General features: G+C 41.7%; 1 protein-coding gene across 3 annotated transcripts; it reads left to right on the top strand.

Moving 5' to 3' along the window:
* The first annotated feature begins 289 nt into the window (after positions 1–289).
* On the top strand, positions 290–25159 carry slain2 (SLAIN motif family, member 2). Of its 3 annotated transcripts, none has more exons than XM_017455661.3 (9): positions 290–997; positions 7307–7449; positions 14610–14780; positions 14926–15096; positions 16080–16415; positions 16599–16736; positions 18423–18503; positions 21387–21594; positions 23273–25159. In XM_017455661.3, exons 1-9 carry the CDS (start codon positions 513–515, stop codon positions 23337–23339), a joined length of 1800 nt encoding a protein of 599 aa, XP_017311150.1. In that variant the 5' UTR covers positions 290–512; the 3' UTR covers positions 23340–25159. The 3 variants fall into 3 exon arrangements, with proteins under 3 accessions (XP_017311150.1, XP_017311149.1, XP_017311151.1); XM_017455660.3 differs by having other exon boundaries at positions 18420–18503; XM_017455662.3 differs by lacking the exon at positions 18423–18503.

The following is a 25159-nucleotide window of genomic DNA, read 5'->3' as shown; positions in this document are numbered from 1 at the left end:
CATACATTTGTTCATAAAATGTATATATGATACTAGAAATACTGTATGTGAATCCTTTCAGAATTATATAGCACTGATTTTGTTTATTTAATTACTGTCATTATATATTTAAGTGACTACAAAAGTGTGAGGGCAAACGTTTACATCTCCAATTGTTTATGGATTGGTTTTTGTTTTTTTGTTTTTTGTTTTTTTTAAAGGAAAAGGAAAAAAGCGCGTTCGCGTGAGCCGTCACTCCCAAAACGTGCTCGTTCCTGCTTGCCTGCGTGATGACGTAACATGTCAGCTTTTTCCGCTTTCCATAATTGGTAACTGACGGACGGTAAAGATGGCGACCAAGCCGCTCGTGTGTTTAACTACTAAGGAAAGATGACGGTCACACGCATAGGATCGTACTTTACAGCTGCGTCATTGTCGGTGTACAGTTAGGAGACTTTAGGACTAACACTTGGGCAGCTTGTTGACTTGTTAGGAAGCCATTTTGTCCGCGGCTGTAGCGCTCCTTCTTCCCGATGGAGGATATCAACTCGAACATCAACGCGGACTTGGAGGTGCGGAAGCTTCAGGACTTGGTCAAGAAGCTCGAGCAGCAAAACGAGCAGCTGCGTAGTCGCTCCGCGCTGCTGTCTTCGACCGGGGGCTTGGCGGGCAATGCCAGACCGCTGAGCGCCGGCTACGACTCGGGGCTGTCAGCGGGAGCGGTGGCGGCAGGGCTGGCGGGCTTCACCGGGGCGGGGTTCGGCGGCATGCGGGGCTTCGTTGGAGCGCCGCCGCTGGAGAACTCGCGCTGTTTGAGCCCCAGGCGCTCGTACCATGGCTCGTACGGATCGGCTTATGACTGCGACGGCTCTCCCGCTGCCACAAACACCGGCAGTAGCCCGTATTACCACCGCGAGTCTCTGGAGTACAACGAGGACCGAGAGTCCTCAGTGTTGGACGAGGTGGAGATCCTGGATCTCGAGGACATGGACTGTCTGAACGAGGACGAAGACAGCTGGTGAGTCAAAAAAAAACTGTGTGAGAGAGAGAGAGATCGAGAGAGATCACACCCTTAAATTCTTTTGGAGTTTAGCACAGCGGCTGTTTCCAGTCATCAAGCACAAGGAAAACAACACGCCAAAAGCATCACACTCCTGGGTCGGGGTTTCAAACAGATGACGTCATTAATGATTAGTTGGTGGTGCACTAGTTCATCTCTCCCTCCTTTATTGTCCTGTGTGTGTGTGTGCGTGCGCGAGCGTGTGCTCCTTTACCAATGTCACTTTCCTGAGCAGTCAGTTGCATGTGAAAGAGGCTGCAGTGAGCAACAGATATTCCTGAATATGTCCTGGTCTGGGGTTGATGTGAATTTTAGTCTGGTGTTCTAGCACCATGCCTCTGAAACTTGGTCCAGGGATCCTCAGGGGGGCTTATACTTGTTACAGTGATCAGGAAATCACAGCCTATTATTATTATTATTAAGTATTATTGAGCTGTTGTAGTTATTTATTCAGTTTTACAGGTCACAGGAATAATGTCACCTTATGTGTAATGACCTCTCATTCTAATTAAACGTGTTAAGTGAGTGGAGAGAGTTGAATAATACATAATTTAAAAAAAATAATAATTACATGATTGGGGGGAAAAAAAAGAGTGCCAAATTATTACTGGACATACTCTGATAATGTGCCTAATATCTAAATAATATATAATAATTTGTTTCTTTTAAAAAGTTTCATGAGTATACACTTGTCACAGACTATCAGCATGTCCTCGACGTACATAATCATACAGTGAAAATCCTCAGTGTTTTTCAACAAATCTACAACAAAGCTCTTCCAGTATTTGTCCAGTATTATCTTCCTGTGGACATACTGCATACGTTACACTGTCATCAATTCAACAAAACTCTAACCGTATAGGTTTAGTATTCAATATGTCCACTTTGTCCAAATCTGGGTAAATATTTCTTTCTTTTGTCGTGTTGAGAGAAAGACAGTTTCCATTACACATGTACACCGATCAGCCATAACATTAAAACCACTGACCAGTGAAGTGAATGACACTGATGGTCTCATTACGATGGCACCTGTAACGAGCAAGAGTAAGGATCTGAGTGACTTTGACAAGGGATAAATTGTGATGGCTAGACGACCGGGTCAGATCTACAAAACAGCAGGTCTTGTGAGGTGTTCCCGGTATGCAGTGGTTAGTACCTACCGAAAGTGGTCCAAAGAAGGACAATCGGTGAACCTGAGACAGGGTCATGGGCTCCCAAGGCTCACTGATGCGTGTGTGGAGCGAAGGCTAGCTCGTCTGGTCCGATCCCACAGAAGAGCTACTGTAGCACAAACTGCTGATAAAGCATGCTGGCTCTGATAGAAAGGTGTCAGAACACACAATGCATCACGGCTCACTGAGTATGGTACTGAGTCGCCACATAAGTTAATGCTCCCTGCCACACTGCAAAAATTGTTCAGGAATGGTTTGAGGAACATTCCAAAGAGTTCAAGGTGTTGATTTGGCCTCCAAATTCCCCAGATCGCAATCCGATTGAGCATCTGTGGGATGTGCTGGACAAACAAGTCTGATCCATGGAGGTCCCACCTCATAACTTACAGGACTTAAAAGATCTGCTGCTAACATCTTGGTGCCAGATACCACAGCACACCTTCAGAGGTCTTGGGGAGTCCATGCCTTGACAGCTCAGAGCACTTTTGGTGGCACAAGGGAGATGGGTTTAATGTTATGGCTGATTTTTTATATATATATATATATATATATATATATATATCTCAGCCATAATATATATGCGTACTATCCATGTGTTCATTAACAGTGGGTGGCTCAGCTCTGGATTCAACCATTTTCTTGTAATCTTTGCTATTTCACATTGTGCATGGGATTTTATTTTACAGTTAAAGTTTCAGACCCCCTGATGTAGACAGAATATAGAAAACTATTATTAGATCTGTCAGACAGCTTCATGGCGACCATCTTGTCCTAAACAACGCTGCTGACAAAAACAGGTGCTCAACAGTAAAAGGCGCAGTTGGTGTCCTTTGGTGCCATTCGACATGACCTTCCACTGTGACTTATATATGTAACTTATGTTAATATATTGGTGCTTTATGACCACTCTGGCAGATAAGCCATGCTTATAAAAGGTACGGCCCTTTTACTGTGAAACCAGAGATATGAGCTGAGGTGTCTGAAATGTCTGAACTCTGTCACTTCCATTGCGTGTATTTTAAGGCTTTCCACAGAATTTGTACAGATTTTCCACTGCGGCAGTAACGGGTATGGAACTTGAGCTTGTATGTGTGGATTTGGGCAGAAGCTCAGGGGATGTGGGAAATCCCTGCAGCAGCTGTGGCCATGCCTGACGAAGGTTCAACGATGAGATCAGTGATGAAATTTAAAAACTTCTTTGTCACTCTACGTGTTTAACACGTCTCTCAGTGTGGAACGTGATGAGATAACGACGGCAGAGAGGGCAGCTTGCGATCTTGTCAGGCAGGGCAGATAAGTGAACCATTCAGTAGTATGAAATATAACCATGAAGGAACTGATCACCATGAAGACATCTTTCAGTCGACTGTAGTAGAGACGACACGGTGCCACGTTTTCTTTTCCGCTACGTGTCCGTTATGTATCAAACACGTACTACTTGCGCTATGAATACAATAAAGAATAAATGTAATAAGATCAGTACTAAAGAAATACAGTCCCTTTACATGTAAATATTTCCAGTTCCAAAAATACATTTCCTTTCCAAATCCAATTCCAGTTATCTTGACATTTACACACTGACACCAATGACCTTTAACATTATTAGCACTTAATACTGTCCTCGCTCGCTCTCGCTCTCTCGCTCTGTCTGTAGGAGGATTAGATGGGATGCCGCATTCGACTAACCCCCCGATTAGGAAAAACTAAAAGAAACCGCCCCTCAATTCAACTCTGAATTCCTTCTCGTAAACTCGGGACAGTCTCCTCAACCCTGTGTAGGCCTGTCACGATAACTACTTTTGTTGGACGATATATCATCCCAGAAATAATTGCGATAAACTATATTATTGTCATTTTAAGACCATTTTACGCCACTTTACGTCCGTATATCGTACGATAAGACGATAACGTAATTATCGTGACAGGCCTAACCCCGAGTTCAGGGAGTGACATCAAATCAGCAATAAACAAGCTAGCACATCTTCCCTTTAAATGAGTTATACTCTACAATGTATAAAGTGTTTGCTTTGGACCAATCAAAATACAGACACATTCGCTTGTTAAATCTATAACACTGACTACACAGATTTGAGGAGGATAATCTAAAAGGCTCGTTACCAAGATGGAGGCTGGTCCGTATTTTTTTTTCTTTCTTCCCCTCACCTTATAGCTCTAAGACAAAATGATGTCACTTTGATTTCCGACTTCTGAGGTAAATTGGATGCAGCGTGAGTACCGGTCTCTGTTACTGAGTCATGCTGTAATCCTGAATTACCATCACAGGGGATTAACAGACAGACGGCTGCTATACCGATGCCAGGAATGCTGCTGTAATCAAAACTGTTCTGTTTGGCCTCCAGAGTTAAGAAGCTTCTTGTGCCCTTAATTCATGAAGCTAAGCAGTGCTCTGAGCAGACTTTTGCATTGCTAGTGTAACAGTTTTAAAGAAGAGTTGCATGTCAAGATCTCTCTTTTTCTCTCTCTCTCACACACACTCTGAGTTTATTTATCCTATAATTTTATTAATGAGAGTCAGAGAGCTTGAAATGAGCTCCTGTGATGTTTCTCCAAATTTGCCACAGGTCACTGATTATAGAGAGTTGAACATTCTCTGGATACTGTAGGTAAATAAACCAGACTATTCACTAAAGGAAAAGCATACACCATTCTTTAGCTCTGAGTTCACGTCTGTGACGTCACGTCACTTGTCTTAAGGTAACGTTCACGGTACGTTCACAGATTCAGCGGCTCGCAGTGTCAAGACCATTGACGACCGGAGACTGTTCATTTACAATGAGAGCCGGAGACATGAGCGACAGCGACTGTTGGCGAGCGGATGTGGGCATACGTTTCCAGTGACTTTGAAGTTGAGAAAAGTTTAACTTTATGCAGCGACTAACTATGGGAGTGAAGACAGTAGAGCGCATGTCATCCGTGGCACTTGTGCTTTTGCCGCAGGAAGACAGCCGAGCACACACCGCTTCTCCTTCATCTCGTACGATATGATGCATATATACACTGGTGAATTTTATATAAGATCACTCTCCCACCAGAACGTTTCATTTTAGCAGCAAGTAAACTGGTTTGTTGTCAAAAGTCGAATGTTAGTTGCACCACCCATATTACTTTGTAGTATACAGTAGTAGGAACGCCTACCTGCGACTTCATAGTACAGCAACTGGCGACTCGCAGCGATAAAATCACTGTGTGTGTGAACGTAGCATCAAACATACAGCGACTCGCAGCAACAAAACAACCAGAGACCGTTCTCGTACAGCGAGAGCTGGCGACTAGATGTGGGCGTGGCCAGTGACATGACAAAGTTGAGAAAAGTTTATACAAATTTGTAGAGACTTGGTTGCAGCGACTGCTTCTCCTTCATCTCATAAAATATGATTCATATTTACTCTGGTGAAATTTATATACAAGCTCTCTCGCTCCAGAATGTTTCATTTTAGTGGCAAGAAAACTAGTTTGTTGTCTAAAGTGGAATGCTAGTTGCACCACCCACTGATGAACGTTACTATGGCAGCCAATAGTAGGAACTAGGGATGCACCGATATTTTCACTCTCGATATAAGCCGACGATTATCATTGCATTGCAATATTACTAAATCCCCAATTTAAAGGAGGTTACTTTGACGCAGGAGAAAAAGCAGCGTGCACAGGGAATGATGCAGGAGGTGATGAATGAATGCATCTCCCGATGAGATTTGATGAAATTCTACAGGAAAGTGCACCGACCCACAGCAGTGCCACAACGAGCGCAGTTACGCTTACCCTTGCACGCAACACGTAATTTATCCTTGCACAAGGATGACTACCTTGCACGCAGGTATTTATCTGCCCCAAGCACCAGCACAGAGAGTGAGAGACTATTCAGTGCAGCATCTCATGTTCTTGATGAGGAGAGGAACCGTCTCTCCTGGCAGAAAGCTGAGCAACTTTTGTTCTCGAAGAGAAACCTGGTCTGGTCTGCACTTTATATAGTGCTCTTTTTAACCTTACTGAAATGAAATGAACACAATGACTTGCAAGGCTCAAGGGAGCAACTTGGGGTTCGGTGTCTTACACAAGGACACTTTGGCATGTGGAGTCATGTGGGCCGGGAATCGAACCGCCAACCCTAGAATTAGTGCACAACCCGCTCTACCACCTGATCCACCGCCGCCCAAACCTGCAACTTTTGCTTAAACAGAAAGCTGTCCAGTTTGCTGTGTGTATAGCAGTTACATTACAATTCGTGTAGCCCTGCAAACCTTTCTTCTTGACTTGAGGCTACATCTGTCGTTTACAGTTTGAGGTTTGGTTTTAGTTCCATTGCTGTGGATTTGCACAATAATCTTTCATTCATGTGGAAATCTGTTTACGTAAACAGAACAGAGGCCTAATTCATTACCTGACTGCTGTTTTGCATCTCATAATAGTTTTCTAGAACTCTACATTATTTGGATAATTGGATTTAACATAAATCTGTTAAATTTGATTGCTGCAGAGCTGAATGGAGAATAATATATTTAATATTGTTTTGGTGTTCATTTCAATAGCAGTGTGATCATTCTATTGGTTTATAGTTTTTCATATTCACATTCATTAGATTCATAAAATGACGAGTCTAATATTAATATAATTATATTTAAAAAAAAACTATTTTAAAATGGTTTTTGTTTGTTTGTTTGGGTTTTTTGGGGTTTTTTTTTTTTAGTACATTTTTGGTTTTCGGCCAAACGCATCCTGAATTTTCAGTTTCGGCCCCGAATTTCCCTTTCGCTGCATTGCTAGTAAGAACGCCTATTGGTGACTACATAGTACAATGACTGGTGACTTGCAGCGATACAATCGCTGTATGTGGGAACGTAAATATCAGTTAATTCATAAGTGGTTAAGTTCAACTGACTACATGGGCTTTGATAAATGTAATATTGTATTGTTGAGTAAAACCTGTGTGCAAATACTGAACTAGGATCAGTCATTACTGTTTATAATGTTAGCTTTATTAGGACGTTTTACTAGCAGAGACTGATTGGCATTCCTTCTCTATAAAAGTATACACTGTAGTACTTACGTGTGTGTGTGTGTGTGTGTGTTTTGGTAGGTTGTATGAGGCAAAGCTGAACAGCCCTCTCCAGAAAGCACTCAGTCCTATTGTGTGGTGTAGACAAGCCCTGGACAACCCCAGCCCTGACATGGAGTCAGCCAAACGCTCCCTTCTCCACAGACTCGACCTCACCATGACCGGTACTGCACACACACACACACACACACACACACACACACACACCAATCTGTCATCTCTTGTGCTTTTCTCTATCTCTAATCTCTTTTTCCCAGCTTAAGTAGCACAGCTCCCATGAATTTCATTAAAATTTTTTCCCCCTCACTTGCTTTAAAATTTTTTTATTTATTTATTTATTTATTTTTAGGCTTCACTGCTAAAGAGGTTGTTCTTCCTCCTTTCCTCTCCTCCTCCACTTTGGTTCTTTTGTCTGTTTTCCTCCCATCTCCTTCTCACTGAGTCTGTGTTTAGCATGTGGGCTGGCAGCTTACTATACCCTGTCCTCTGCTTTAAGAGCTCGCACATCCTTGTGTGTGTTCTTGCACTAATTATAGGGAACGGTCAGGGAGTTCTGGGAGAGCTCAGATCATTGGGAGAGGTGTCCGTGCCATTTTTACTCTGTTACGATCGTAACACTACCGTGCGTCTACAAACCTTCGGTGTGATTCAGTTCCCCACCACGACCTTCCACAATGTGCTCACACACTTAGATTCGAGCTGTAGAGATCAGGCTCAATCAGAAGTAGTGCCGTTTTGGACATGGTCCACACGTCCTTCTGTAGCCACATGGACGTGTGTGGGTGAAGCCATTGGTTGCTTGGTAGCTCAGTTGTTGATTAAAATTAAATAAATAAATAAATAAATCAGTATGTTTGGCTGATGAAGAGCTGTATACACTCATCGAAGACTTTAATGTATTTCCTTGATTGGACAAAAGAAGATTAGAAAACGTCACCTGTCTGGTTTTGTTGAGTCTGTGCCTACTGTAGCCTCAGATTCATTAGCCATCTTTCCATCCACATATTTCTATACTCATTTTGGGATATCACATGAAAACAAAACACTGGATAGAAACACCAGATGTGAATAAAATCTCCAAAATGCGCATAAAAAAACGCTCAACTGAGGCAGATTTTTTTTTTTTTTTTTTTTTTTTTTTTTTTTTTTTTTTATTTATTCAATAAGAAGGCATGCGGATTAACTAGGATGGAAACACATTTACTGAATAAATTCCTCAATGTGCATTTAAAAAAAAAAAAAATAATAATAAAAAGTCTTGTGAATGTGCCTCAACATACCATGTGATTGGATAATTGGTTCAGAAAAGTAAAACCAGCGGACCAATACCGTCGCACAGCATCTCAAATGTTGTTTTTGTCATTCTGAAATGCCTGAGCCAAAGTCTGTCATCAAAACCATTTAGTGTCATTATCCCTCCAGGATTAAGTGTTTTTGTGATAGCAGGAATGAACACAAAATCAAGGAAACGTCGCAATATTCGGAGGAGCTTGCAGGTTTTCAAAGTCACAGCAGATTTTCCGCAGGTTCGGGCCGAGGCGTGTCATGTGACGTCGTCACAACGCGCATTCAGGCAAAAGCCCTCTTCAATTCACGTGCGTCGAACACGAGTACAGCTAAAAGGTCTCGTTTACCAACAAACAACCCTCTGAGTAGTTTTCCACCAAAAAAAGCACAAAAACTCCACATATTTTGAAAAAGCCACAGCAAAATCAAACTTTTTTGGGGCGTGACGATCACAAAAAATCTTCGAGGAAATCCTGTACGAACTGTGAAATCTCTGGTCATGAACAGCTGCTGCTCAGATTCCTGTTGAGACGAGATGCTTTTCAGCTCACCGTGGTAGTTTGAGTGGACTTCCTGTCCGCTCAAACTAGTCTGTTCAAGTTAACGTGTAGACATGCAGCATGATTTAATAGTTACAATGACCATCCTAATGCAAAGAACTGAACAAAATTTACTTTAATTTTCACACGATCTTTCTTGATGTATGATGCTGCAATATTTGTCAATATTTTATTCACTCGGCTGTAATCCACTGGGTTTTAATAAGTTGCTTAATATAAAGAAAAGAAGCCTGAACGATTTGCCCTATCTCTCCTGTTTACGCATGTCGGTTATAAGCTCTTTGATTCCGACATTGCAGGTGTTATGTCGTTCATAGGATGACAAAAGCATGGTGTTTTTGACAACAAGAGAAGTGAATTAACTGAGACGAGTTTAATGTGCCGTGAATGCCTTTGAATGCTGCGGAGTCACAGATGAATTTTCTCTTTCCTGGTAAGATGTCTGGGGAGTGTGTGTGTGTGTGTTGTGTTGTGTTTTGTTTGTGTTACTCAGTCCATGGTAACCAGTCTCTTGTTTTTACACTCCTGTGTGTAATATAAAAGTGGGCATGGCTCTATGGTTGAATAACATAATAGAGATGGAGAGGAAAAAACAAGGACTAGAACATAATATCCAGCTGCATGAACTTTGATTATAAACTTATTTATGTTTTAAACTGTGTGTATAATTCATAATTATTTTGTTTTCCCCATTACTATATATTCACTATCATTATAATATTAGTCTGTATTTGTTCAGAAGTTATTACTGAACAGTAATATGTTTACACACAGCCATTCTGCTGATGAATAACTTCACCACCAACTGGTTGGAGACTCATGCGAGCGCATGATGCATGTCCGATAGATCAGATTGATACTGGCTGGAATTCTCTTGAAGTGCAACTATTATGGTTTCGAAACGTGCCTAACTTTGTTTAAAAGCTCTCGTACAATAGTTTTCATGCATCCAAGATCAAAAAACACTTTAATGTGCTCATAATTGAAATTGCCGCAAACTCAACCACCCCGCAAACGACTCGTTAAACGATTTGTTCTGAAGGATTCATTCTAAACTCCTCCTTTCAGAGAGCATACTCTGCTCTGATTGGTCGGAGGTCCCAGTGTTGTGATTGGTATACTGCTGTCAGCGAGCAGCCGATGAAGACCAGAGGCGGGGCTTTTTATCACAAACCTACATAGGCTAGTACAGGAAGTAAGTCTGGAATCACTAACCACTCATTTCAGCTGTTCAGAATCGGTTCCTTCTTTTAGGAGTCAGTAACTGCATTTGTCCTGCGCTTTGAGTTTACACATTGTGCAATGTTGTGGACAGGTTTCATTTCAAAGCAAACCTGTGTCGAGTACTCGAGTGTCTGCAGACATGTGCCAGGGTTGTTTCTGATCAAGTGCTTGCTTTCTTTAGCATAAGCATGATCTACAGAAACTGAGTCACTCCGGATTACGCTTGCACAGTCCTTACAGTCATATTTGCTCAGACTTGAGAGCTGCTTTAACTGAGACACACTAGGCCAGTGGACACTTTTACACAAAAAGGAACTGCATTACTTTATAAATATAATATAATCAAACCAAGTCGGGTCTCCTTATATCTGAACATTTTCCAGTGTCAAAAAGAAATTTATTTTCTAATCTGATTCCAGTCTTTGCTCATTGTTACAGGATCCGATATTTGAAAGATTGTTTTGTCTGATGTAAAAATGATAATAACGGAGAAACAAGAAGGCCTGCAAATGAATTCAACAGGGATTGAACGTGTGTTGTCCATGGAAAGTTCAGGAATAAACCGCTCCAGAATCTTGTACACATTTTAATAATGAGCCTAATAATTGAATAGTTTTATAAAAGGATTCAAATACATCAGTACCGATGGGGCTGAATTTAATAAAGGAACCCCTGCTCTAGGCTATCTCTCTCTCACACACACACATACACATTCTCTCTTTCCTCCCTCTTTCCATTTTCCCTTTCTTTTCAATCTTTTATGCTTGGTCTATATTTCTGATTCTGTGCTCTGTCAAACTCCTGCTGTTTTTATACTATACTTTCTTTTTGCTCTCTTCCTCTACATCTGTGTTTCCTGCCTTGACTCTCACACAGCCTCCCCCTCCTCTCTCCCACCTCTTTCTCTCTGTGTATCTTTCTCTTCCTCCTCTTCCTCTCTCTCTCCCACCTCTTCCCCCCCTACACACACACACACGCACATATTCCTCCATGTGACCTCCCCTTACTTGTGCTTGTATCTTTCTCTGACTCTGCTTTCAGGTCTCTGTGTTCTTCCCAGTGGCTGTAGGCTTTTCTCTTTAACAACCTTACTGTGCTTTCTCAGCACTAAGTCCTAAATATTAATTCTAAGAAGTATTTTTGCTGCTTTAGCTCATTTTTATGTTTACCTTGAAAGAAGAATAATAGTTTGGTAACAGGTTGGTCCTTTGCTTATCCAAGTTATTTCGGTTGCGTTTTAACAGTGAGCTGGACAGACAGAAAGGCCGAGCTGCTTATTCACTAATAGACCCTGCAGACGTATTCGCTCTGGGTTTGTGGAGGCCAGGAAACCAGTTCCAGTTCATTTGTGCTGCTTACTCAAGTCAAAATATTACCTGCCAATTCTTTAAAATGTATATCGTTCTCTGGTCTCACACACAGTCAGTCAGATAGATAGATAGATAGATAGATGGTGTCCGATTGTGTCGGTTTACTGTAACATCTGTGAGAAGAGACCTCGCCATTAACTGTACTGGTCTGGAAAGGCCATCATTTTAATCCACATATGGATGGAAACAACGGTCTTATGTTTATAGGAAGGTATTTGGGTCTGTATGCTTATATGTGGAAATTGTTGGTTTTTTTTCCTTTTCTGCAAGTAATCCATCATCTTATTTTCTTTTTTTTTACCCCAAAGAAAGGCTGTTAGCTTGATCTCTAACGATCTCGCAGTTGTGACATTCTAGTAATGCTTAATTTCACACATTTCATGTATCTTCATATTGCTCAGTACTAGTGCACAGACACAGTGAGATAATATGAGGCAGATGTCACTGGACAGTCTATTTTGACCTTTTTATATCCGAATTGGTTGTTGTATATTATACGTTGTGTGTTTGCGAGTGTCTGCATTCAGTTTATTCAGTGTTCTGTTCATCTGTGATAGTAAATGTCTTGCAATAACTCTTGAAGTTTTGCAATCGTCTTTATGCTTCTCCCAAATATCAGATTAGGACTGCTTTCGTCAGTCCGTTTCCTGTTAAATCTTCCGTCTAGACTTCTTTCTCACACACACACACACACACACACACACACATGCATATACAAGCACAGACGTGCAAACATACAAACACATGCACTCCTATTAGTCAACTTTAGGCCAGAGGTCATGCCCCATAATCAGGGTTCAAACAAGGTGCTTGAAGCGCTTGAATTTGTCTTTTTAAAAATAGGCATTTTTATCTAGTGGAGCTTAAAAAGTCATTAAATACAAAATCTCTTAATTACTTTAGTGTTTATTATTGATAGAACACAAATACAATCCTTTCACTCAGTATATGACTCGCTGCTGCAGCCCTCCCTCTCTCTCCCTCCCTCCCTCTCCCTGCCCCTCTCTCCCCCCCCCCCCCCCCTCTCTCCTCTTGCAATTCACTCACTCAATTTAACAGAAACAGTGCCTTTTCAGCTCTTTTCAGACCCCTTTAGCAACTTTTTATTTTTATTTAAAAAAGCACCTCACAACAAATCTAGCAACTTTTTGGACAAACCTTATCTACTTTCCATAGAAGAGAGTGTCCAGCGCTGCCCTGCAAGCGTGAGGTCCTGCTTTCTGCCGCAGGTCAGTAAGTGGCAGAGAGGAGCAGCAAATTTTATGTCTAAATACAGCCGAAAACACAGCACAGCCGTTGTCTCTAACTTTATCGCAGACTCTGTCTGTGCTGGGCTTGTCCCGATGGCGTCACGGTTATAAGATCAGGATTTTGTCGTGTATGTATATAATGATGATATTATAATAATATAATATTTATTAATATTATGAATAATAAAATTCGTTCAGCAGAGCTGGGCATGCAGAGGATTGTGTGTTAGTGATTTTTATTTATTTATTTATTTATTTATTTATTTCTAAGCTGACCTATAGAGCCCACTGTCCCTAAATAATGTAGATGGAGAAGACGACTTGAGATGTCGAGTAGCAAAACCGAGGAAGTGGAAGGAGTGTGGAGGATGCAGAGGCAAGGAAATGGACTCTAATGGCCTCTTGAATGTCCAGCTGAGAGTGTGTGGATGGTCATGTGAGAGTGTATCCATCAGTGCTACTGGGATATGATTCTGAGCCTCAATAAATCTTTGGGAGTTTAGGCTCTCCAGGCCAGCCTTAATACCACTAGCAGTGGGCTTTCAGTAAGAGTTCAACTTCATTACTGCAGCGTAAATGACTAAAGCTTTTCATGGTGTTTCATAGTAAATGGCTACAGTGTGTGTGTGTGTGGGCGAGGTACGTTGTGCCCATATGGAGTGAATAGAGTCTATTGTTAAAGCACTGGACACACCAATAAAGGCTTTCTGTGTTGGTCTTGCCTCTGTCATTTGCTTAAATAGACTTTAAGCGCATGGTCATGCTGACACATTCAGCAGCAGTGAGAGAAGTGTTCACTATCTTTAGATGTCAATATCTGTCTCATCCCCATCAAATCAAAAATGTAAGTTTTGTGGCTTTTAGTATGAATATGTTAACCTTAAGGTTATCTATAAGCTTGTGCACTCCAAAGCAATGACACAATTTGTATTTAGAAGATCTGCACGTTAAAAATTTAGTCTCGCTCTCTACTACCAATATGGTGCAACAATTTTGATGACATCATTCTACACTTCAGCTTCTCATCAGATTTTCTGTCCAATCAAATGCTCTCTGGCCCCCAACGTTATAAAAATCACCCTGCCGAAGTCGTCATTGTCGAGCGAGCGAGAGAGATCATATCAGCAAGCACGGGTCATATATGTGTCACGTTTAATTCAGTTTACCATCTGTTAAGAAGGTGAAGAATGAAATGGCTTGAAATCATCCACGTGCAAGGAGGAGGTATTTGTGCCAGCTCACAGCTTTGTGACCGTCTGCCTCTTCGTTAGAACAGACACCCTCTGTCCTTAGCTGTAATTGATACGGCCTTGCTCCAAAGGTTCATTTTCTTCATCGGTAGAAGATTCTGCGTGGTCTGCTGGAACAGATGAAGGAGGTGGGGAGAAATCCTCCACAAGTGAATCCAACGCATCGTTATTGCTCGGGCTCGAATCCATGTAACTGTGAAGTACGGCTTAGCCCGGGCTGTTAGCTAATCTAAACGCTATTGGCTGTTTAAAAAGGGGGAGGAGTCACTCTATGCATCTTTCCCTGAATTCCTGTTTCAGTGGAAATTACATCAATAGAGCAATGCCTAACCTTCATGTTCCTCATAAATGATTCCATCTCTTCTATATTTCTTCCTCCACAGCGAATAAGAGGCGGAGTCTGTACGGCAGTACCTACAGCCCTCAGATGGCCTACGGAAGCTCATGCAGTCCAAACGCAGCCAACAGCCCGTACAGCAGTGGCTTCAACTCGCCTTCCTCCACTCCCTCCAGAGTGCCTATCGTCAAACAGCTGGTACTGCCTAGTAGCACAGGTGCCTGTTAACATTCATCTCAACACTACAAGCCCTCAACCCTTCATATTTCATTCGCTGTTTGGAAATAAACGCAACAAGTACTGCTGTGAAGCAGAGGCTGATTGATTGTTTTTCTATTTGTGTTTGTTGTGTGTGTTTGCAGGTCATCAGCGTGGCTCGGTGGACAGAAACCCCCCCGCGGTAAGCCCTCAGTCATCAGTGGACAGTGAGCTGAGTACTTCTGAGATGGACGAGGACTCTGTAGGATCTTCTACCACCTACAAGCTCAATGATGTCACCGATGTGCAGATTCTCGCCCGCATGCAGGAGGAGAGTGAGTGAGGGGTTTTTGGGCCCCCAGATTGACATTATGATTGTTTTGCAACCCCAAGCCTTGTCCAGATTTATAATTTAGGACTCCTGTAACATTGAACATTTTCTGTTACTTTCCGCTGTCGTCATGATTGCCGTCATGGTCTGTGCAGCAAATCGAAAACTCTGACCTTATATTTTAGACTGCCCCAGGGGCAAGAGAGTATATTGGGTACAGAGCAAAGCATTTTTGTGTGAAGTAGACAAGCTGGGGTAGTCAGGGTTACATTTTTATCGTGAGACTGCACTAATTACATAACATCCTGGCAGTTAAACATCCTGTTTCAAAATAACACTAGGATAAAATCAGAATCTAACTGCGCTAACGGGCTTTTACTAGCATTTTTGGGTAAAGCATTCCTTTTAAAGATGCTTTTGAGTAATAAGCAAGATAATGCCTTCAATAATATGGAGAACTATGTAGCTCCGCCTGTGTGGTTTTTAATGTTTGTATTGCAGTTGTAACTCGCCTCACGTACAGCTCAAGAAATTACACCTGCTGCTTTAAGTAGCGATGAGCTACTTCAGCTTCTTTTTCCTTTTTCAACACAAGACATATATTAGACCTCTGAGCATTGCCGTTGCCACATAGTGATTTATCTTCACAGCAACCAAACCGTAACACTTCAGTCTTCTGTTGTCCATGTTGCATAAAACATCCAAGATGATAACATGCCATAAGACAAACTCCGATGACCTTTTTATATTCATAGTAAACTTGCTGAATGTTTTACTTAAAGAATATTCATCAGATTTCATGCTTGCATGTTGTAGAAATCTGTTACCTGTTTCAGGACTGTGATATCGGTGTGTCTCTCTCTCTCTCTCTCTCTCTCTCTCTCTCTCTCTCTCTCTCTCTCTCTCTCTCTCTCTCCCTCCCTGATCACCCTTCGCTTGTGATCGTACGGTGTTGTATAAAACTCCTCGTGCTGTGTGTGTCACCAGGCCTACGTCAGGACTACGCTGCAACAGCGTCACGTCGCAGCTCAGGCTCGTCATGCCAGTCCCTGAGGCGCGGCACGCTCAGCGATCAGGAGCTGGACGCACAGAGTCTGGAGGATGACGAGGAGGCAGCAATGCCCATGGCCTACCACCACCCACCCATCACACGCTTTAGCCCCTCGCCTCGCGTCTCACCCCGTGTCTCACCTCGCCACTCTCCACGCTCGCGTTCACCCACCCGTGCCTCGCCACAGCCGGTCATGAGCCGCCTGCAGCAGCCCCGTCTCTCACTGCAGGGCCATGCCCATGAAATCCACACAAACTCCATCAAGAACGAAGGTAGGCAGGGTTCGACATGTTTTGAGTACGTTTTTACTGATGGGAAGGGAAAATGTTTAATAGCAGCAAAAGCAATTACAGTGTTTATAAATTTATAGCAGAAACCTGGGAAGGTGCGTAATACTTCCGATGCCTCTGATCTTTGCTGTGTGCCTGTGTGTGTGTACGTATACATGTGTGTAGAGAAATTACGGCGCAGTCTTCCAAACCTAACACGTTCCAGCTCCGGCCCTGCAGCCGAACCTGTCAAAAACAGCCGCAGCTGTGAGTCCAACCTGCAAGTGCCAAACGGATCCCCACGACACCAGAGCCAGTCAACCAGTGAGTGAACACACACACACACACACACACACACACACACACACAAACACGCAGGTCAATCATATAGTAAGTTGCACACCAAAGGTCATGGCCATTGACATACACTATTACCTGTTTGCTGCATTCTGCTAGAGAGTACGGACACAGACATAAAGTGAGTACATGTACACTCACTGTCCACTTTATTAGGAACATTATGCTCATGTAATTATCCAGTCAGCGAATCATGTGGCAGCAGCACAATGCATAAAATGTATAACTGCTCACTCAGTGTTTTTTGTTTTTTGCAACATTCTGTAGAGCCTAAACTCTAGGGGGGGTAAATCCCAGCAGTTTCTGAAAGACTCAATTCAGCCCATCTGGTACTAACATCCCTGCCATGGTTAAAGTCACAGAGATCACACTTTTGCTCCATTGATGTTTGACGTGAACATTAACTGACCTGTATCTGCATTATGTTACACAATATGCTGCTGCAACATGATTGGACGATTAGATAACTGCACAAATGAGAAGGTGTACAGGTGTTCCTAATAAAGTGGACTGTGAGGGTATATGCACGTTACAGTCAGATTAACTAAATAAATTAATTTCTGTCTGCTGTTCAGTACATACACACGAGTGCCATTTATTCTGCAAATTGCTGCTGATGAATTTTCTGTTTATACTAAAGAGAGAATCAGCGATGAAAACTGAAACAAGAAACAAATCATGTTTTCCACAGATTCAAATTGAAAACAAAATCACAATCAGCACTTTCCTGAGGGGGTGGGTGGTATTTAAAATGTACTCATCCAGTGAATTCAAGTGTTATTCTTCGCCTTTGGCTATTAGAGCACTTCTCTGCATAACTTTAAATATTACTATCACATAATTTCTTAGCTACATACTCAGTACCTTTTCTTCTGTACTGCCACATTCTGTACACATTCTGTACTTTCTTTCATGTCACTTAATTCATGGCACTATTTATCGTGTTAATTTTCTGGAAAAGATTTTAGAAACGTAATTAACATTAATTTGTCTTTAAACGTCACAATGCTTCATTTAGTAATAACGTGAAGGAAAGCTGTTAGGACACAGACTGACTGTAGAGTCTTGAGAATAATCGATGCTGTAAGCAGAAATATAATAGTCTTTGTAAATGCTAGACAGCTGATCTCAGCACGCAGTAACGTTGGATTGTAATGCTCATTTGACTGATAAACGTAGTATACACACGCCTACAGGACTCTACTTTTGTGAAATGTCGAAATTTAAGTGTGTTATCGGTGGAACGTCCCATGTTATTTCTATCCTTCTCTTTCTTCAACTTGCTATTGTTTAGCATGCCGTCCTTGTCCCTGTACCCTACCTTTCTTTTTCCTCTCTAAAGGTAGCTTGGCTATGTTATTGGCACTTCCTCTCTTGGTGAAATGATTTCATTTTCTGTGGCGCCCTCTAGTGGGCAGTGACTCCTTGGCTAGATAACGGTTTTTCCTCTGTGTCTAGTGGAAGCATGGCTCCCTCACTTTGCTTCATCAGATTAAAACCCCATGCTAGCTGGCTGGCTGTCCTTCTATAGGCTGTCCTCTTTAACATGATGTTATTTACTGATCCTGAATCAGTGTGTCGATGGTTACTCTGTTAAACGCTGACCTTAGGCCAGCCTGAATCAGACCATGATTCCTGATTGTCTCCCAGCAGCGCAGCACCAAAGGCTCTCCGGGCCGGCGCGCGCCTCCCCGAAACCCAAAGAGCGGCTGCAGAGCCCCACGTCTCTACGAGGTAAAACAATCGTTAGCTGAAGCCTGGATTTATACACAGCCTACTCCTGGCCACTGGGTTGTCAGGAAGTTGTTTTGAGTTAATATTGTGGTGGTAGAAGCTCTCCGTCAGTGAGTTCAGGGACTTTTGAAGAAGTTCCTGATCTGATGGTTATGAAGTCATGATGGTTATCTGTGGAATAACGATCGTGTATATGAGTGGATGTTGGTGATGCCAAAATATCTGAGGCCCTCTAGTGGCTGGTTGCAGTACAGTATATTTAACCCCTCCCATTTCCATGTTCGTGAATGGGGGGGAAGCTCAAATTACATTACAAGCTCCATCTTCACAATAATTTTTGATATCTTGATATCTCCTCCTCGTGTTTTTTCTTAAGATAAATGTTTAAAAGGGCGTGGTTAATGAGGTGACAGTGGTTTTGGACATGACAGTGAAGCCTCATGAAAACACACGCACTTACCAACACACACCTGAACTTCTTGACAGTTGTGTAATAAAGCCATGTCTTGTTTTGCTGTACACAGACCCTTTTTCCGGTGTGTTGCTCATTTTGTTGACTAAACTAGTTCGTTTATGAACGAAATGATGGCGTTAACCAAGGCAGCTAACCCTAGCTACATTTGTTTCTATACAATTTTCTATTGACTGTATGGCATTAGCGAATATAGCAAGCCTGATAAGTTTAACCAGTTACTTCTGTTTTAAAAAAAAAAAAAAAAAAAAAAATTCCATCAACAGAACAAGAGGAGCACAATTCAGCAGACTTCTCTATTCAGATGGGTAATTTACTGCAGGTTTCCAAGCTAGATGAGAAGTGTGGAGAGCGATGGGCCCCAAAAACCAAAAAAAAAATGTTGTGTTGAGTGTAAATGTTGACTGCTGTTTAGAATGATATATTTTTTATTAGTACATTACATTAGCTACTTATACTTGCATTACTTCGATTAACATGAGATTAGCCAAATGTTCGCTCAGCAAGTCACGACTGAAAGCTCTAAAATCTTTTACTGTCGACGGTAAAATCGATACGACTGTGGAAATCATATGACTACAGTTTAGCATTTTACATATTCACTAATAACGCTGTACTACCTACTTTGAGATGGTGTCCAATCCATCATCTTAAGTTGCACTTGAGGTAAAAGCTCTCAGCGTGAGGACTGCTGGAATGAAGTAGGGGCGTGTCCAAGATCACTATGTGAAGTCGAGAGACGGGCCCTCCGTCTGAGCAGCCGTATATACTGTTCATGCTATGGCTCATGACCCACTGCGCAAGGTTTCGAGTAAATGGCGCCATGTTCTCCACTCCTATAGACAGTCACTGGTTTGAATACATTATCATATAGTCTGTCAGGAATTTGAAATGTAGTACTAGCTGAAAGTATGATCATTTTTATTTTTTTATTTATTTATTTTGCATTTAGTGAAGGTTATCTTGTTAACAAGTTGATCCTCTTATAGCTGCAGAGATGCTTTCCTGGTTTCATGCTGGCATTTGTGTGAGGAAGTATGTGTTACTCCGCTGAGATGTTTGTCTGTTCCATCTGACGGGATCTCATGAGTGTCGCGAGCTACAAACAAAAAAGCCTCGAGGAGCTTCAATTGAAACATCGCCGTCTGTTTTTCAGCGTTTATTTTCTCTTCCATACATCACCTCACATTCTGTCGATACGTTAATATACCTGTTTGAGGAAGTGCGTAAATATTAAAGCTCTCTCTCTGGAAGAAAAACGCTGTTTGTGGAAGATTTCCTAACGCGCTGTCTTAATCCGAAGGTTGCGAGAGGCAGGTAATGTACACATTCAACAAGAATTCAACGAGGGCTGCGTCCCAAACCACCTTCTGTGCACTAAATATGATTCTTTAATAGTATATGGACACCATTTGTGCACGGATGTACTTCTTAGGAAAGAATGACTTCAAGAAATTCCTACACAGCGTAGCTTTAATGTTTTAGTTTATTTATTCATTCAACTTCAGTGACCGCTCCATCCTGGACGTTTCAGGTGGTGCAAGATAATTTAAAACGATATGTCTGACATCGATCATTACTGGGTCTGTTTAGCCATAAAATGGGTGACTTCAGGTCAGGTTCAATGAGGGAGGCAGTTTAAAGAGGTGTTGTGAAAGCAAACAAAACACTTCTGCATGAAATAAACTCCATCCACATGCACTTAGCGGGCCGCAGAAGTCGACGGCCCGTGAACAACTGGCTGTGAATGTATTTGAACCCAAGAATCTCCTGTTTCTATCTTTAGTTCCTCTCTCGTGTTGCTTTGGAGAGGAAGCAGATTTCAGTGAGTATTCACTGAGGTGCTGGCTGTTTTCCATATTGTGATTTATATATATGTTATATATTGTGTGTGTGTGTGATTGCTTATTTTTTATTTTGCTACTAGTAGGAGGAGGAGCAGCATGCTCCACTCTTATTGAGGATAGTGAATTAATGAATGCTTGTGATAATCAGACATCATTGCAGCTCATTTATTCATTTTAATTGAACACCAGTTGATTCCTTGTGAGTTGGTTTTTCTTGTTTTTGTTTTTTTTTGTATAATTGTTTTGGTTTGTCTGTATAAACGGATGGTGTGGTGTGTATGTCTGTTAGTGGATTCGATGTCCTTTTACACATGGATTATTCTGTTGTGTTGACAGAAAAGTGGTGTGTGTGATTCAGTATTCATGTCCATCCAGTGTAATTTGGAGGTTTACAACTGATCCATCCATTGTAGTTCATTCATAGTGACCACATGAATGGTTTTTAGACATTGCTTGCATTCTGTTTGTTTGTTTTTTTTGTTTTGTTTTTTTTTATAAATCTTAAATACACTTGATTTTGTGCATCACTTTAATGCCTCTTTCTTGGAATTCTCTGCTCTTCAGTTCCCCCTAGCAGTAAGTTGCGCACGCCGGCAGCACCATCACCTCTCGCCCTACGGCAGCCAATGAAGGTGATGTCTAATCCTGGTTCAGTCACTACCACGCCCACTCGCTCTCTGGCCCCGCCCCGTAGTGCTCTGCCTCGCCCCAGCGGCCCTGCTGCCGGGGGTCTTCCTGTGCCTCGCAGCAAACTGGCCCAGCCTGTGCGCAGGTACACACACACACACACACAGCGTACTGGTGTATAGCTCCAAAGTACAAATATTGTTACTGTACACAAGTATGTTTTGGGGCCATTTCTACTTTATTATATGTTTTAAATAAACATGGCAGCTTGAACATTTAGTAAATGCACTATTAACCCTGCCCTGAAGAACCTTCAGATATTCTTGTATTTTTGATACCGAAGTACTTTTGAATAATCAGGTTATGTAACTTTATCTTGTAATCTCTCACCAAGGAATTGTAATTTTTTTTTATTGTAACGAGCTTTGTACACCACTAACCACTAATAATTACTGCCACTTGTATGTGTGATGGTCTGGGCAAACCCTTCACATGGTGATATTTTGACATTTTCCACCACATAACGCTCTGTAATACCGAGTTCACACTACACGAGTCGCAGGATCTCAGAATCACTGCCGCTTTCACACCACACAGCTTGTTATAGATGTGTGCACACACACGATCGATCGCAGATGAGGTCTTCACCCTACACGTTTCACATGGAAAGCCCCCCCCCCCCCCAAAAAAATCCCGCTTCCTCATGAAAATAAAAGCAAGAGCTGTCCATCATGTGACCTGTAACTACTTTGAACCAAAAGGAGAAATGAAAGAAAATGTGGAGTAAATACAGGTTGGGGAAATGCAAGCAGAGTATAGTGAAAAATTAAACATAGCTGTTCTTATACTGTGCAGGAATCGTGATCTTTACAGAAAGACAGCAGTGAAATAAATGGCTTATGGTTTCTCAGATTTGTGTGTAGGAAGAAAACAAACGATGTGCTGTCATTTTTGGATGTTTTCCAGAATTCAGCCACAGCAGACATCCAGTGGGTTTCCCCAGCTCACCTCATAATTAAATTCTCTTCATATTTTTAATGTCTAGATGCACAGAGCTGCTTAACATCACTTCATGACAAGGCCATGAAATTTATCCACTTAAAAAAGCCAGTAGCACGTTCACATAGCAGCCGCCTACAGTCATGAAATCTGCTTTGTTAAAATACAATCCCTTGGTGTTCGCGCTGCTCTCAGGAGATCGATGGGAGAAGATCTCAAGGCTTACACGTAGAGCACTGTGCGAAAGTTGCATACAAAGAAATGCTGTAGAGCAAAGATGCCTTCAAAAAAAGAATATAATTCAATGTTTCTACTTTTTTAAAATATACTATAAAGAGCAGTAATAAATGAAACCAAGTCAATATTTGGTCTGATGACCCTTTTGATTGTAGTCTCCGGTGAAACGTGTGCAGTTTTATAAGGAAATGAGCTGTAAGACACGGTTCTTCTGGAGACGTTGACTGTTGCACTCGTGTCTTATTTTTGCAGCAAACCCCAGCAGCCTTCATTATGGGTTTTTGTTTGTTTGTTTGTTTGTTTGGGTCTGAAAAGTGTCTCTTACCACTTTAATTTGCTGCTTTCTTTACTGACATACAAACATTTTTTGTCATTTTGTGCTGGAAAATTAATGTTTGCGAATCTAAAATGTTTTTTGTACTGACTCGATAAATAAAAATCTATAACAAAGTTTGTACTTAAAAAAACAAAACCATGGTGCCTAAGACTTTTGCGCAGTACTGTACATGCTAATAAGTGCAATACGTATGTGCAGTGCTTTCAGCTGCGTTATCCTAATTCCACGAGGGTGTGTGTCTACCCTCTAGGTCTCTGCCAGTTCCTCGCACCTACAGTGGTATCAGGGATGAGAGCTGGAGAGAGGGCTGCTACTGAGAAGCCTGCAGCACAGAGACGGACTGTCCGACCTGGCACTTTACCGAGCAACACGAACGAGCAAGAGTTCCACTCGTACTATCCCCATACAATCAACGCTGAAAGGAAATTCTCACAACAGTGAGGATACGCATATCATGGCTGGCTGGAAAACAGTGAATGCCAAAGAACCTGACTGAGATGTACACATTCTACCACAGGGCTGCGCTCACACCCCAACTGAACAGCTCCTCCAGAGAGAACAGATCAAACCCATCTCTCTCTAATAAACTAGTAAACACTTTGTCACGCTCTGCTTCTGCGCCCTGTGAAGGAAGGAGACCCTCGACTATCGCGACACGCATATTTTATTTTCCCCGTAACGGGCCTGTTGCAATCTCGGCAGGGTGGAATATTATGTGAAACTGTTCTAATGGTATTTCACCACGTGTAGCTTGATGGCCATAGCTTAAAAAAGAAAAGAAAAAAGAAAAAAAAAGTGGCTGTATGGTGATCAAACCCCTTAGTGTCTTTCAGCAGGAATGTCTTGTCATTTTTATGTGACAATTATTTATTTAGAAATCATTATGTAAAAGAAATTATTTACAGAATATATTCCGACTCAGTATTTTGCTTTTGTTTGGTTTTTGCATTTTTAGTTATGAATGTTAATGTTAATGTTAAACCTCAACTATAAAGCTACGTTTCCAAAGTTTTTTTTTTTTTTTGACGGATCCATGACAAACTGGCTCTGTACGTTTTAAAAGGTTTGGGTTCACTGGGTTTTATTTAACAACGATGAGATACACCGAGGTTGACATTTTAATAGTTTTTGAATTGTAACCTTGTAGAATCATGGACTGGAGGATCATGGGTATTACTGTATGTCCTAATGGGTGCGTTGTGTCATTTCCCAATTTGTGATTGTCCCAAATTTGGCAGTCAAATTATTGTAACCCATTCGATGTCAAACATTAAATGTTACGGGAAGAAAAGCATATTACAAACTGATAGACGGTGAGTCAATCCGTCTGTCTCCTACTCAGGGGTGGGGAATGGGTGGGGAATGGGTGGGGAATGGGTGGGGGGTCATGAGATGACATTGTGATGTGTAGTGTGGTGGAAAAGAAAATGAAAGTGAAAAGTGTTCTCATTGTGAGCTTGTCTCCACAATCATGTTGATGATGGAATGGGTTTAACAAAAAAACAAAAAAAACTAAACACAACCATGGTCCAGCAACGGGAAGTGGACCAGTACGTGTTAGCCTTAAAGGCGACGCACGAACATGAGGAGTCACGCCGTTATCGCAGCGAGAGATCAAATATCAGTAAAACCACACCTGAATGGCAATGCCAGTTCAGACTGCAGATGTTTTAAACATGAGTGCCTATAATTTATGAAATTCTGATTACTTTGATGTCTTTTGTTTGCATTTTATAAATTTCGTTTTTTTGTGCCAACAGAGTTGACGTTGCCATCATTATTTGCTTCAGGGGTCTCTGCATTTCTTTCTTCAGTTTTTTTGGCTGATACAGGAGTAATTTTTTTTGGATTTGTAATTGCTTTGATAACATTTATATGTATGTTATAAACGCTTTGATATTTATGACTCAATGCTCTGATGTAATAAAAGGCTTATTTATTAAGACGGAGCGAAACCTGTGCACAGTGAGAGGCAGCCTTGGTGGGACATCGGTCCGAGCCTGGCCTGGGCCTGAGGACACTCGCGCCACAGCATTTTGTGGACAGTTTTGTTAAACATTTTTATATCTCCACAAACATGACGCTCAGTTTTTTTCCCCCCTGTGTTCACATTTCAAATAAAATGTCTGAAATGTCA

The sequence above is a fragment of the Ictalurus punctatus genome, chromosome 25, assembly GCF_001660625.3.
Source record: "Ictalurus punctatus breed USDA103 chromosome 25, Coco_2.0, whole genome shotgun sequence".
In the NCBI taxonomy this organism is placed as follows: domain Eukaryota; kingdom Metazoa; phylum Chordata; class Actinopteri; order Siluriformes; family Ictaluridae; genus Ictalurus; species Ictalurus punctatus.
Note: the sequence above shows the minus strand (reverse complement) of the source record. Positions and strands in the feature narration are given on the sequence as shown.